The 12520-nt window shown below is 46.4% G+C and overlaps 1 protein-coding gene across 5 annotated transcripts in view; it reads left to right on the top strand.

The window, feature by feature from the left end:
- Positions 1-12520, top strand: part of LOC147621097 (transcription initiation factor TFIID subunit 1-like) — a 249499-nt gene that overhangs the window by 108930 nt on the left and 128049 nt on the right. For 4 of the 5 annotated variants that reach the window (XM_086823821.1, XM_086823825.1, XM_086823820.1 and 1 more), the window contains exons 7-9: positions 393-1503; positions 1626-1831; positions 1921-2158. In XM_086823821.1, coding sequence (XP_086679947.1) covers positions 393-1503; positions 1626-1831; positions 1921-2158 — 1555 coding nt within the window. Of the gene's footprint in view, positions 1-324; positions 1504-1625; positions 1832-1920; positions 2159-12520 lie in introns of all 5 variants that reach the window. The other variant, XM_086823824.1, reaches the window with a different exon arrangement.

The following is a 12520-nucleotide window of genomic DNA, read 5'->3' as shown; positions in this document are numbered from 1 at the left end:
GCACTTGCCATGATGAAATTTGTTTCCACTTATGTACTGTGAAGATGTTGCTGAAATAATGAACAAAACAAGTTTGGGCAACTTGAATAGGATTTGGATTTGATGAGCAGTTTGTTCTTTATATGGCATGGCCTCTCTTTGCATTCACTTTTCACTAAGAAACGTTTGAGTAATCTATAGTGATGGCTTTATGCAATCTTACTGGTGTTCCAGCTAAAATGGGAAATGCCTATATTTGCTTGGCGCTTTGCACCTGAGTGCTATGAGAAGCCTTTTAGGGCAGTGAAATGCTGGTCTTCCATCTTCTATTATTTTTTTTTCCAGCTCTGAAAATTGTGAATGGGAGGACGATTTTGCTGAGACACCAGCTGTCGATTTTTCCCTGCACACAGGAAAACCTTTGGCTGGCCATACCGAGTCCTTGGAAGAAGATGAACTTGCCTTGCTGAAGTTTGGCTCCATAATTGAAGGTACTTTTGATGAGGCGTTAGATGATTTTGTGGATTCTGAAGGGCTTGAAGGTGACGAGGATATTATGGATTCATCCAAGGACTGCATGCAAATGAGACAGAAAAGGTGTGCTTTTGAAAGGGCACAATGTATGAAAGAGGACCAAGGTAATTGGCACACAATCTTGGAAAGAATAAAACGCGTGCCATCTCCCAACCTTCAACTGATTCACCAGGAAGATTGGGAGGCAGCTATTGTGTGGGACGAAGGATGTTCACGGCAGGTGAGAGAAGATCGGGTAGACAATGCCAATGACACCTCGGGCTCAATTCAGGAGATGGATATGGACACAAGGGAAGAAGATGCATTCTGCATGAGAGAGAGAGATGAGTTCTGGCAAGCTTCTTTAGAGAATCCTATTTGTGAGGTCACAAGAAGCAACATGATGTGGCAGGTTTCCAGGCCTGTTGTGCTTGAGCCTCTTTGCCACAAGCCATGCCTTAAAAGTACCCCTACAACAAGACACCCGCAGCTGTTAAGGCTAGAAACGCTTCCAGTTTTGAAGGAAGTTGACAATTTAATGGGAGTGAAAGCGAAAGAGGATACAGTTGCAAATGTTGCTGGTAACTTTCAGAGAATGAATCTAAAGAGTCCCGAGCTTCTCCATGGGAGTTGGTTAGATCACATTATCTGGGATGATGAAAATGTATTGTTGTCAAAGGTGCATAATTCAAAGGTGATCTTCAATTTGCAGGATGACCAGATGGTTTTTGAGATACCAGAAGATAAAAACAAACACCATCTGAGAGCTCATGCTGCGGCGATGGTGGTTACTCCTCATTTACGAAACAGTAGCAGTGAAGGTGGAGATGCCCATCATTTGGGCTTCTCTTCACTGACACGTTTCAATATCTCTAATGATAAATACTACATGAATAAGAAAAATCCGCAGCAACAGAAATTGAGCTTGAAAAAACGGACTGTGCATGGGATCAAAGTCATGCACTCTACTCCTGCAACTAAATTGCAGACCATGAAGCCAAAGTTGACCAAGTAAGTCTCTCTTTTCATTTGTTTGCATGCATACAAAAAATTGTGCATCTTTTTCAAATGTCTGCAGCATCCGTTCTTCACTTATAATGTATGGTGCTTTTATGGGATTTTTTGCTTTGCAGTAAAGATCTTGCAAATTTTCATAGGCCAAAGGCAGTTTGGTATCCACACCACAATGAGGTTGCTGCAAAGGAACAAGGGAAACTCTCTGTACAAGGGCCTATGAAAGTGATACTGAAGACCATGGGAGGAAAAGGGAGCAAACTCAATGTTGATGCATCTGAATCTCTGGAATCAGTAAAAGGAAAGTCGACCAAGAAATTTGGAGGTATAATGATAAAGCATTGCCTGACTTGATGTGTGTTGGCTGTGAAGTGTCAAAAACCATAGTATATTCATGTCCTATTTGGTTTTCAGACCTGAGAACATTGGAAAAAACAAAAATTTTCTACTGTGGCAAGGAGCTTGAAGATGACATTAATCTGGCACAGCAAGAAGTGAAACCTAATTCTGTTCTTCACCTTGTACGAACCAAAGTCTATCCATGGCCAAAAGCACAAAGGCTACCAGGGGAAACCAAGCCAACTCGTCCCCCAGGAGCTTTCAAAAGAAAGTCGGATCTGTCTGTAAAAGATGGGCATGTGTTTGTTGCAGAGTAAGTTTTGAGTCCTCCCATTAAGTAACGTCATCAAAGTTTTGAACTGAATGTACAGTGTTTACTTTTAAGGTTGGCTGCATTGAACATAATATGTGATTACAGTGAAGCTTCTCACTGAGTGCGACTTGTGCTATTACGGTTGTTATTTGTCATGTGTGGGCATATGGAGAACCATCTTGTAATGGGGCAGTCTAGCATAAGCAAGGTAGCTGTCTGAAAGTGTAGCCATTTGAATTCTCTAACTAAACTAATAAGAGCATAAATGAACAGACAAGATGAACTGAGAGCCAGTGTTCAAAACATAAGGCACAAAAGCACAAGCTGTATTGCATTCGAATGATTTTCCAACTCAACTACAAGCCTTTTTATACAACTTTACGGCACCTTCACACCCATATGTATATGGGATAACTCACACACACACATATGCTCTCTTCTTTCTCAATTACAACTCACACATCTCGCATGTCCACACATGAACACCCTGGCCACCATTGCACCCCACACATACACATCTTCCTCTCCTTTCTCAATTACAACCATGATTACAACTCACACATCCCGTGAAACCGCCCTGCCAGATACTTCGGGTCATAAGAGTTTACCATCCCGGTGAACAATCATTAAAAACAAGGTACATATTTGATGCTGATGCCGATGTCGAGGAGCACATTATAGAGAGAGAAAGAGGATAGAAGATAAACCATAATGTCAAATCACACTGAGAGAGAGAGAGAGAGAGAGAGAGAGAAGAAGAAGAAGAAGAAGAAGAAGCTCTTTTAACGTCGTAGGAACAATCCCAAGAGACCAAATATGATCTATCCGACGGAAGTGAGATTCGAACACAAGACGTGTTGAATAACAACTCCATGAGCTAACCAATCTACCACACATTGGGTGATAGAAAGGTTAGCCCATTTTGTTTATTTACCCACACACCCGTTTGAAGAAGCTCTTTTAACGTCATAGGAACAATCCCAAGAGACCAAATTTGATCTATCCGACGGGAGTGAGATTCGAACACAAGACGTTAAAATCACACTCTGAGAGAGAGAGAGAGAAAGAAAGATAGAAAGAAAGATTTTATTAACGTCTTCCAAAAGACCGAACTCGGCCTATGAGACAAATCGGAGTACCTGTATGGGGTATCCTCTGTCATCCCAACAAAATGAAAAAGTACTGAATAAAAAAGCTGAATCTGGGTGTGTAGGGGATGGAGCTCTACTACTAGGAGAATGCAAAGCTATATGCATGGAGTATACAATCATGATATGCAACCTAGCTAGCTCCATCCTGTACCATACTGGGGGTATAAAATGGTATACATCAGTGAAGGGGGTGTCCACAGTTTCCTGAAGAACATGCCTGGGTGTGCTCTGAAGCGAGCCAGTCGCTCCGCACCCTCTCTGTGAAACTGAGCTCTGATCTCTGTCATCTCTTTTTGGTATAGGCGTGGAAAAAAATGGATTTCCACCACATGATATAAGGGGGAAGAGGAAGAGAGAGAGAGAGAGAGAGAGAGAGAGAGAGAGAGAGAGAGAGAGAAAGAAAAGAAAGAAAGACAGAAAGATTTTATTAACGTCTTCCAAAAGACCGAACTCGGCCTATGAGACAAATCGGAGTACCTGTATGGGGTATCCTCTGTCATCCCAACAAAATGAAAAAGTACTGAATAAAAAAGCTGAATCTGGGTGTGCAGGGGATGGAGCTCTATTACTAGGAGAATGCAAAGCTATATGCATGGAGTATACAATCATGATATGCAACCTAGCTAGCTCCATCCTGTACCATACTGGGGGTATAAAATGGTATACATCAGTGAAGGGGGTGTCCACAGCTCCCTGAAGAACATGCCTGGGTGTGCTCTGAAGCGAGCCAGTCGCTCCGCACCCTCTCTGTGAAATTGAGCTCTCATCTCTGTCATCTCTCTCTGGTATAGGCGTGGTGTTCGAAAGCCAGGTGTCCTATGTCTCCTGCGGGCTCTAAGTGTCTCTGCTCTCTGGAGAGTAATTCCCTGCCGTGTAGGGGCTGGGAGGGGTATGGATCTTTGAAAAAATGTAGTAATCTGTGTCTGTCGCCCCCCCTCTGGAGCTGTCTGAGCCTGTAATAATGTCTCTCTGTGGCGCTGTATGTCTAGAATGTATCTCCCCAGTATGCGCTGGTCTGCTGTCTCAAAGATCTGGCGTAGGGAATGTGGCTCTCTGAATAAAATGGGATATCTCTCTCTGATGGCTGTATATGCTCTGCATCTGCATACATAATGCTCCTCACTCTCCACCTCCTCTCTGCACAATCTGCATACCCTCTCCTCTCGGGGGATCCGTGCTGCTCTGCCAGTCTCAATCTCCAATCGGTGTGATGAAACTCTGAGCTGACCAATAGCCACTCGGGAGCCGTGTGGTAAAAAGCCCTCCATGTATCTAGGCCTCTCTATAAATCCATCATCAATGATACTCATGAAGTGATCTCTGTAGTATAGCATCTTCGGTGGAAGAGGCTGTGTAGGCGATATCCATGTCTCTCGTGTATAGAGCTGCCATAGATCCTGTCTCAATACTCTGTTCCTCTCACTATGAGAGAGACGGATATGTGGTGCATCCCTGTCATACTGGAATGGTGGTAGATGATCCATGTCTAGGCCATGCTGTGAGAACCAATGTGTGACCTGTGCATACCATGATCCTCTGTCTCCTACCTCAGCCAACTGTCTAGATGCCTGAAAAGCTCTGTATGATAATCTGTCCTGTGGCATCTCTCTGAATCTGTCTAGCAGGCATATAGTCTGAAATATGGCCTCTACCATCATAGGAGGCGCAGCAAACTCTGCTCGGATAATGTCATGAGGTACTGACGGTTTGCTGCGTATCATGCGTGCCATCATGAGGGCCTGTGGTCTCTCTATCTGTGTCCACCAATGAGTAGCAAGGCCTGGCGCCCATACTGCTGGTCCATACATCAATGCCGGTGTGACTAATGTGTCAAATAGCCACCCCTTCGTCCGGGGCTCCTGAAAATGCGCCTGGTGGCACTGTCTCTCTAGCATAGCCAATGCTGCATATCCCCGTGTCAATCTAGCTCTGGCTGCTGAACCCATGGTAAAGCGTGTGGCTGCTGCAGAGAAGGTAACCCCTAGGTACACGTATGATGTCACCACCTCCACCTGGCATCCTGCGAGAGTGAATGTCAGCTGACTCCTGCCCTGTCTCGATGTATGAAAGACCATAACCTTGGTTTTCCCAAGGTTCACAGTAAGACCCCTCTGCGTGCAGAAATCATGGAGTGCATGTAGATGCTGCTGTAGACCACCTGGGGACTCAGACACTAATACAATATCATCAGCATAGAGCATAATATGTACTGAGGTACCTGCTAAATCCACTCCATCTCCGCCTCCCTGTGTAATGAAGTCAGCCACCTCATCAATGTATAACCCAAATAGCGTGGGGGAAAGTGGGCATCCTTGCTTCACACCAATGGTGCTAGCAATAGTCTCGGACATACCTCCTGGACATCTGACTCGCCCAAAAACCTGCTCATATAATGCATAGATGCCCCATGTCATATCTGCTGGTATGCCAAGAGACTGCAGGCACTGAAAGAGCCTCTCTCGTGGTACTATGTCAAATGCCTTGCGGAAATCCACAAAGCAGCAATAGAGCTTTCTCTTCCTCACTCTGGCCTGATCAATCATACATCTCAAAGTGAATACATGGTCAGTGGTAGAGAAAGCTCTCCTGAAGCCTGCCTGCCCTGATGAGCGTAAACCTGTTCGCTCAGCCAGGGTTGTTTCTCGTACGCGTACGAACCTGTTCGTACGTACGAGTCGTACGGTACGATACCGTACGAATTCGTACGATATCGTACGGTACGAGTTAGTTTTTTTTTTTTTTTTTTTTCCCCAAAAGATTTTTTTTCCTTGAAAAAAAAATTCCAAATGCTAAAAAAAAATAGAAACCCTGCTGTACGAAGATCCCAAATGCTCGCAATACTTCGCAACTTTCGTGTCCACTCAGTATTCCATATGGGGTTGTGGAGAGACCTAAAAAATCTGGCGAGGTAGACTGGTAGTGTACACTTGATTGGTAGGATGAGAGAATCTTGCTACATCACTTGGGGATCCCTGGTATAGGTAGGCTAGACAATTAGACTCAAGTTATGCACAAGGGAGAACATTTGGACATGGCCATTTTGATCTAGAGAGAAGTCCCTAAACTTATCACCCTAGATGCACTCCTCGTATTTGTGCAAGGATGGTCCCTTAGTCATAAACGCTACACTGGGAGACCTTTGGTATTGCATTACCCATCCAGGTTCTTTTTTGGAGACAATCGGGAGATCCAACCGGGAGAGACACATATCCATGTACTGGTTTCTCAAGCACTGTAGACTCCTCCCCTCCCAACCTTCCCTCACATTCAAGCTTGAAGCTCCATAGCTTGTAAGTGTAAAAAATAAAAACCGTATTTTATCGTACCGTATCCCAAAATTTCATATCGTACCGAATATTCCCGTACGGTATCGTACCGTACCGTATCGTATTTTCGTACCGTGACAACTATGCGCTCAGCATATAAGCTAAGCTCCTGCTCCAGCACTGCACCATAGAGTTTGGCTAGCACGTGGCCAACCATAACCGTCCTGTAGTTGCTCGGATCGAGCATATCCCCTGTTTTGTGAATCGGCACAATAGTGTGCATCGTCCACTCCGCAGGCAAACAAACCCTCTGCTAGTGCCCTGTTAAACAGGTGTGCAAGAAAAGGAGCTAAAGAATCTACTGCATATATGAGATGCTCACCCTGCAGGCCCATATGGTCGGCGGCCCGTCCATGCTGTAGGCGGCGGATAGCTTCCTGTACCATCGAGTGGGTAAAGAAGCTAGCTGTGGTAGGTCGAGGCTCCTGTGGTGGCTGAGGTATAGGTGGCTGCTGGGGGGCATGGTATAGACCCTCTGCATATGTGTGCCATGTCTGTGGGTCTGCAATAGGTGTCGGGGTCCGGGGCTCTCTGAAGTGCCGCCATGAGACAGGGCTATCTCTACTCATGAAGAAATGAAAGATCTCTAGCTCCTGTATCTCTGCGGAGGCCCGCCTTTTGCGGCGAGTAAGTCTCCTCATCTCTCTCCTCGACTCCTGCTCTGTGATGGCTCCCAAGGCTCTCTGTATGCGGAGTCGTGAGTATAGGGCTCTGCACTCGTCATCATACCATCTGTTCTGGGGCATAGTCCCAGGTCTCGCAGGCTCTCCTGAGTGTACACGATGTGGGAAGCTCTGTAATGCAGCCGTGTGTAGGAGTGATGCGAGCTGGGCTGTAATGGTATCCATAGATGCCAGGGGATCCATGAGTAGGAGTCCATCCTCTACTCTGCCAGTGTATATGTCTGCCATGTCATGTGTGAAGTAGATGGTAGTGTGTGGCGTCGGTATGTGGGGGGCTGGTGATACTGGTGATCCGGCTAGTGAAAATGCCAAGTATGTATGATCTGCCCCAATAGGACGAGGTGGAATGGAGAATGAGGTGACAAGCTGTGATGCCTCCAAAGACCCCATAATGTAGTCTACCACCGTGCCTCCGGTCCGTGTATGACCCCCATGTGGGAAGCATGTCAGCCCTCCTGATCCCGGCCACTGTAGCATCCCGTTATAAATAACGAGACGATGCCTGGCTCCCAACTCTAGTAAGTGGTCCCCATAATGCCCTCTGTCTGGTCCAGTGTCCTCTGATGCCCGACTAGCCCCTATCTCCTCTGGATCCACAGGGTGGAGGATCTCCATGTCATCATAGTCATACACCTCACACTGTCTGCTCTGTGTGTGGGCATTGAAGTCGCCCGTAAGAAATACTTCCCCTAGTGTAGAATAATGCATAATCTCCTCTGACAGACAAGTGTATGGCGAGGCTCCTATCTCCTCCTCCTGTGGCATGTCCTCTGTAATGACGTAGGAGGATCCTGATGGAGAAAAGTAACATAGAGCTATGTATATAACCCTGTCCTGTGAGAGCTGTAAGCTGATCCACATGTATCTGGCCTCTGGATCCTGTGCTACCACTCTCAGTCTCCCCTGTAGCTCCCGTCTGAATAGGACTGCTACTCCCCCCGACCCTCTCGAGGTACCCTGGCGTGTGGTCCTCCTGTATGCTGACTCCCACTGGAATCCCTCTACTCGAGGTAGCCCTCTCTCTGGGCTCTGATGTGTCTCTGTCAGAAGTATGATGTCTCTCCCCACCATAACATGCTCCAGTCGTCCAGGCTACACCCATAGTGAACCATTACAGTTCCATACTGCTATGTGTATCTCTGTCAGTGGCCTGGTCTGTGTCCCATAGGCCCCAAACCGCTAATCCATGGGCCGGCCATCAATGATGACCCGACCATCTCGATAGAAGGCCTTCTTGCCTTCTCTCCTCGCGTGTAAGACTCGTGGCATGCAAGTTCTCCTATGCTCAAGCTGCATCCTTGTGAGATCATCATCCAAGAAAATAGGAGCTCCCTCTAAACCCCGTAGTATGACCCTCTTCCTCATGAAGGTGACCCTCTCCGTCTCTCCTGCAAACTGTAGGATGAGGGCTCGCTTGCGTGTTGAGTCTTTCCCGGCTCTCCATGCTTTGGTGAAGGGGAGAGGGTGCTCTTCCTTGTAGCCGAGCTTCATGCATAGAAGCTGTCCATCTTTCTCGGGAGAGAGAGAGAGAGAGAGAGAGAGAGAGAGAGAGAGAGAGAGAGAGAGAAACTTGCGAATGGGAAACAGGCGAAGAGAGAGAGAGAGAGAGAGAGAGAGAGAGAGAGAGAGAAGAGAGAGAAGAAGCAAAGAGGCGCAGGTGGGGCAGCGAAGAGACAGAAAGAGGCGCAGGTGGGCGAAGAGGGCGCAGCGAATGAGCGCAGGGTGACGGGTCACGACTCACGGCTCGGTCACTGTCTGTGTGCGCAAAGCCCAAGAAGCAGCCAGCAGGAGAAGTCGACGTTTAGCAGCGAACAAGTGGCGACAATGTTCTCAACCAATAGGTATGTTGACGTCTGAACTCAGTCGATACCCAGCACAGCAAGAAACCACAATAGGCAGCTGAAGAGAGGCCGCTCACGCAAAAGGACAACAAGTTGGTCAGCAGGAATCTTCTCTGTCTCGACAGGGTTCCGGCTGTAGGGTTTCAGGCAGCAGTGGAAGAAGATTAAAGAAATAAAAAATAAACAATTCAGGTTTGCAGGTTTTCTCAAGGGTGCAGCAATGGTTCAAGCAACTATTTAAGGGTTTGTAGATGCTGAATTAGGGTTTCAGGTGCTGAATGAGGGTTTGAGAGAAAGGGTTTTCTTTGCTTTTGTACATGGATTTGGATGACCCGGCTGCTGCTGTTGGTGGCATGGCTGCCAATAGCCTTAACATGGATCTTATTGAGGAGATGATCGAGAAGGATGTGGGTTATGCTTCAGATGCCTCGGAGCAACAAAAACGTCAAAGGCTTGATGTTGATGCAAGTTACACTCTGGTGAATGTTGGAGAGAATGCAGAGGAAAATTCTCAGGTACCTTCTCCGGAGTTTGCACGTTTGCTGCAGATCACTGGTGAGCTTCTGCAAGAATATGTGAAGGCAAATAGCGTGCAAATGGCTACAGTAGATAATGATGGTGTGGCTGATGTATGCATGGAGACTCCTTTGTTGCTACAACAGCTAGCAGATTTTCATGATCGTGCTGCTATCTTCTTCTTTACTGGGCGTATTCTGTTGTTGCCTCGTCTTAGAGCATGGTTGGGCCGCTTGGTGTCGCTTGAGGCACTTGAGGAGATTTATGATGCTCTAAGAGGCTTTTATGAAATACTTTTTCGCACTTAGGAAGCCCGTAGGGCAGTCTTGGAGCAGGTGCCACTCTTTTTGGATGGGCAGTTGGTTCATGTGGTTCCGTGGAAGCCTATGGCAGAGTACCAAGATATGTTGCGCCAGGCTTGCCCAGTTTGGGTTGAAGTGAAACAATTCCCACCAATGTTTTGGCGTGTTTTACCAGATCTCATGAGAGGTATCGGTGATGTCTTGGTGGTACCTCGAATGACATCTAGAAACCGAAATCGTCTATGCATGTTATGGGATACTGGGAGACCTAGGCCGACACATTTGCGTGTCAATATGGCTGGGCTGCAACCTTTAATGTATGAATTGAGGTGGGATACATTTGCTGGCCACTGTTTCAAATGTGGTAAGATGGGCCACTTTGTCTCCGAATGTCCTAAGAAAGAACAAGTTGTTGCTACCAAGGATATCGTTGATGGGCAGTTGCCTGTGGAAGATGAGCATGATGCTCCTTTACATGATGCCCAGCACATGGATGTACATGTGGATGTTCAGAATGAGGTTGAGCAGCCATGGGTGGAAGTACGTTGTAAAAAGACATGATTTGTTGCCCCGCGGGGGGATTTCTCAGATGCTGTTTGGCGGGGGCCTTTGCGTACTCATCAGGGGCCCTTACATACATATGCTCGTCGCCCTTTGGGTTCAGGTGCCCAGCAACAGACCAGGATTGAGAGGCCGGGAGGCCAACTTTCTCAAGGTTCAGGGGCTCATGGGGTGGATAGAGTAGAACGCTATCCTATTAGAAGTCGCCTAACAAAAGAAGCACAACAACAATTGCCTCTTATGTTTGGTTCGAAGGGTGAGGTCATCTCGCCATAGGATGGTCATTACTCTTTGGCACGTGCTCGGGAACTCCAAGGGCAGTCTGAGATCACAAATACCATGTCTAAAAATGCAATGCTTCAAAAGGTTCGTGATTTGGCAGATTGTCCTGGGCCTAGTACACGGCCTTGTTGATTCCTTTTCTGGGAAGGCTTATGAAAATTGTACAATGGAATGTAAAGGGTATTTCTTCGCGCCAAAAGCAGTTCAGGCTTTGGCGTACAACTTTTTATCATGGTTGGGATGTTTTGTGTGCAGTTGAACATAAGCAGCATAAGTTGGCTGGCAAAGCCTATGTATATAAGGGGTTTCATGTTTTCTACAGCGGACATCCTGCTTCGCAGTCAGGTGTTATTTTTGCAGTTCGTTCGCAGTTTCAGCCTTCTCTTGTGATTCAAGATGTTCATGGAAGATTTCTAGTGATACAGATTGTTTGGGATGATACGCCTTTATGGTTATTAGGGGTGTATGCTCCAAATAATGCTCGTGCACGCCGTTTGCTATGGAATGACTTGTGTGCTCTTTCAATCTCTCATCCTGGCTTTGTGATGGGAGGCTTTAATATGTGTGTCTCCGAGGAGCAAGCCACGTCGCCTCATTCTGTAATGGATGGCCCGGAGAGAATGGCGTGGGAAGCTTTTGCAGCAAGGTCGCTAAAACAAGACATGTGGTCTTTGTTGCATCCAGATGAAAGGGGTTACACTTATGCCTCACAACGGTTTCGGGGCACTTATGCTAGATTGGATAGGATGTATATTTTACATCAAGATCTCTTCTTGCCAGAGGTTCTTACTATGATGGTTGATCAGCAACAAATTTTGTCGGATCATTGGCCGCTTGTGTTTGAAATGGTCTATCATCCTGTGGATGCATATAAAGGCTTGTTGGGACGCTTGCCTTTGCGCTTAAATCACACTTTTTTGGAGCATGAAGTTTTTGATGTTTATATGCGTCAGTTGATACGACATTTCTCCACAAGAGTGTCCATGGCTGATTATCATGCTTGGCTAGTGTTCCTTACCAACACTCGGAAATTGGCGCGGCATTATGGTCTTGCTAATGCCTCTATACAAAAACAGCATGTGGCTCTTCTTGAGTCGCTTTTATAGGGCTTGCAGGCGTTCATGTTTACTTACTCTATGGATGCTGAAGTTGTGGATGCCATAGAATGGCTGAAAAAGGAGCTATCTAGGGTGCAGGAAGCACAATATGTTCGCTTTAAACTACTTGCACGTCTTGATGCTTTGCGGGATGCTAACTGTCAATCTCATCGCTTCTATGATAAGTTGCATCAAAAACATATGCGTGAGAATATTGTTAGGCTGATGGATGTCCAAGGCAACCTTGTTACTCAACCTTCTGAGGTTATTCAGCATTGCATCAGGTTTTATGAAGATTTGCTTGCCTCTCGAGAGGATGTCTCGCCGCCTGTCCTGGCTGCAAGAGAGTCATTGTTTGCTGAAGTACGATATCAAGTTGACCTTGATGTGGCGGTTCAGCTTGATGCTCCAGTGGATGCATATGAGTCCAAGGACATGGCAAGACATTTGTGGACTTTCGGGCCGTGCCCGTGTGGATTCCGGCCATGCACACATGGTGTGTTATGATGGCAGGCAGAATATTTTCAAGTACAAGAATGATGATAGGTGGTTCTCTAAGTTTACATGTGCACAATGCATAAATGATGCATGCTATAACTTTAT

Source organism: Cibotium barometz, chromosome 30, assembly GCF_041138505.1.
Source record: "Cibotium barometz isolate CiBa-2024 chromosome 30, ASM4113850v1, whole genome shotgun sequence".
Classification (NCBI taxonomy): domain Eukaryota; kingdom Viridiplantae; phylum Streptophyta; class Polypodiopsida; order Cyatheales; family Cibotiaceae; genus Cibotium; species Cibotium barometz.
This window is presented reverse-complemented; position numbering and strand designations above follow the sequence as displayed.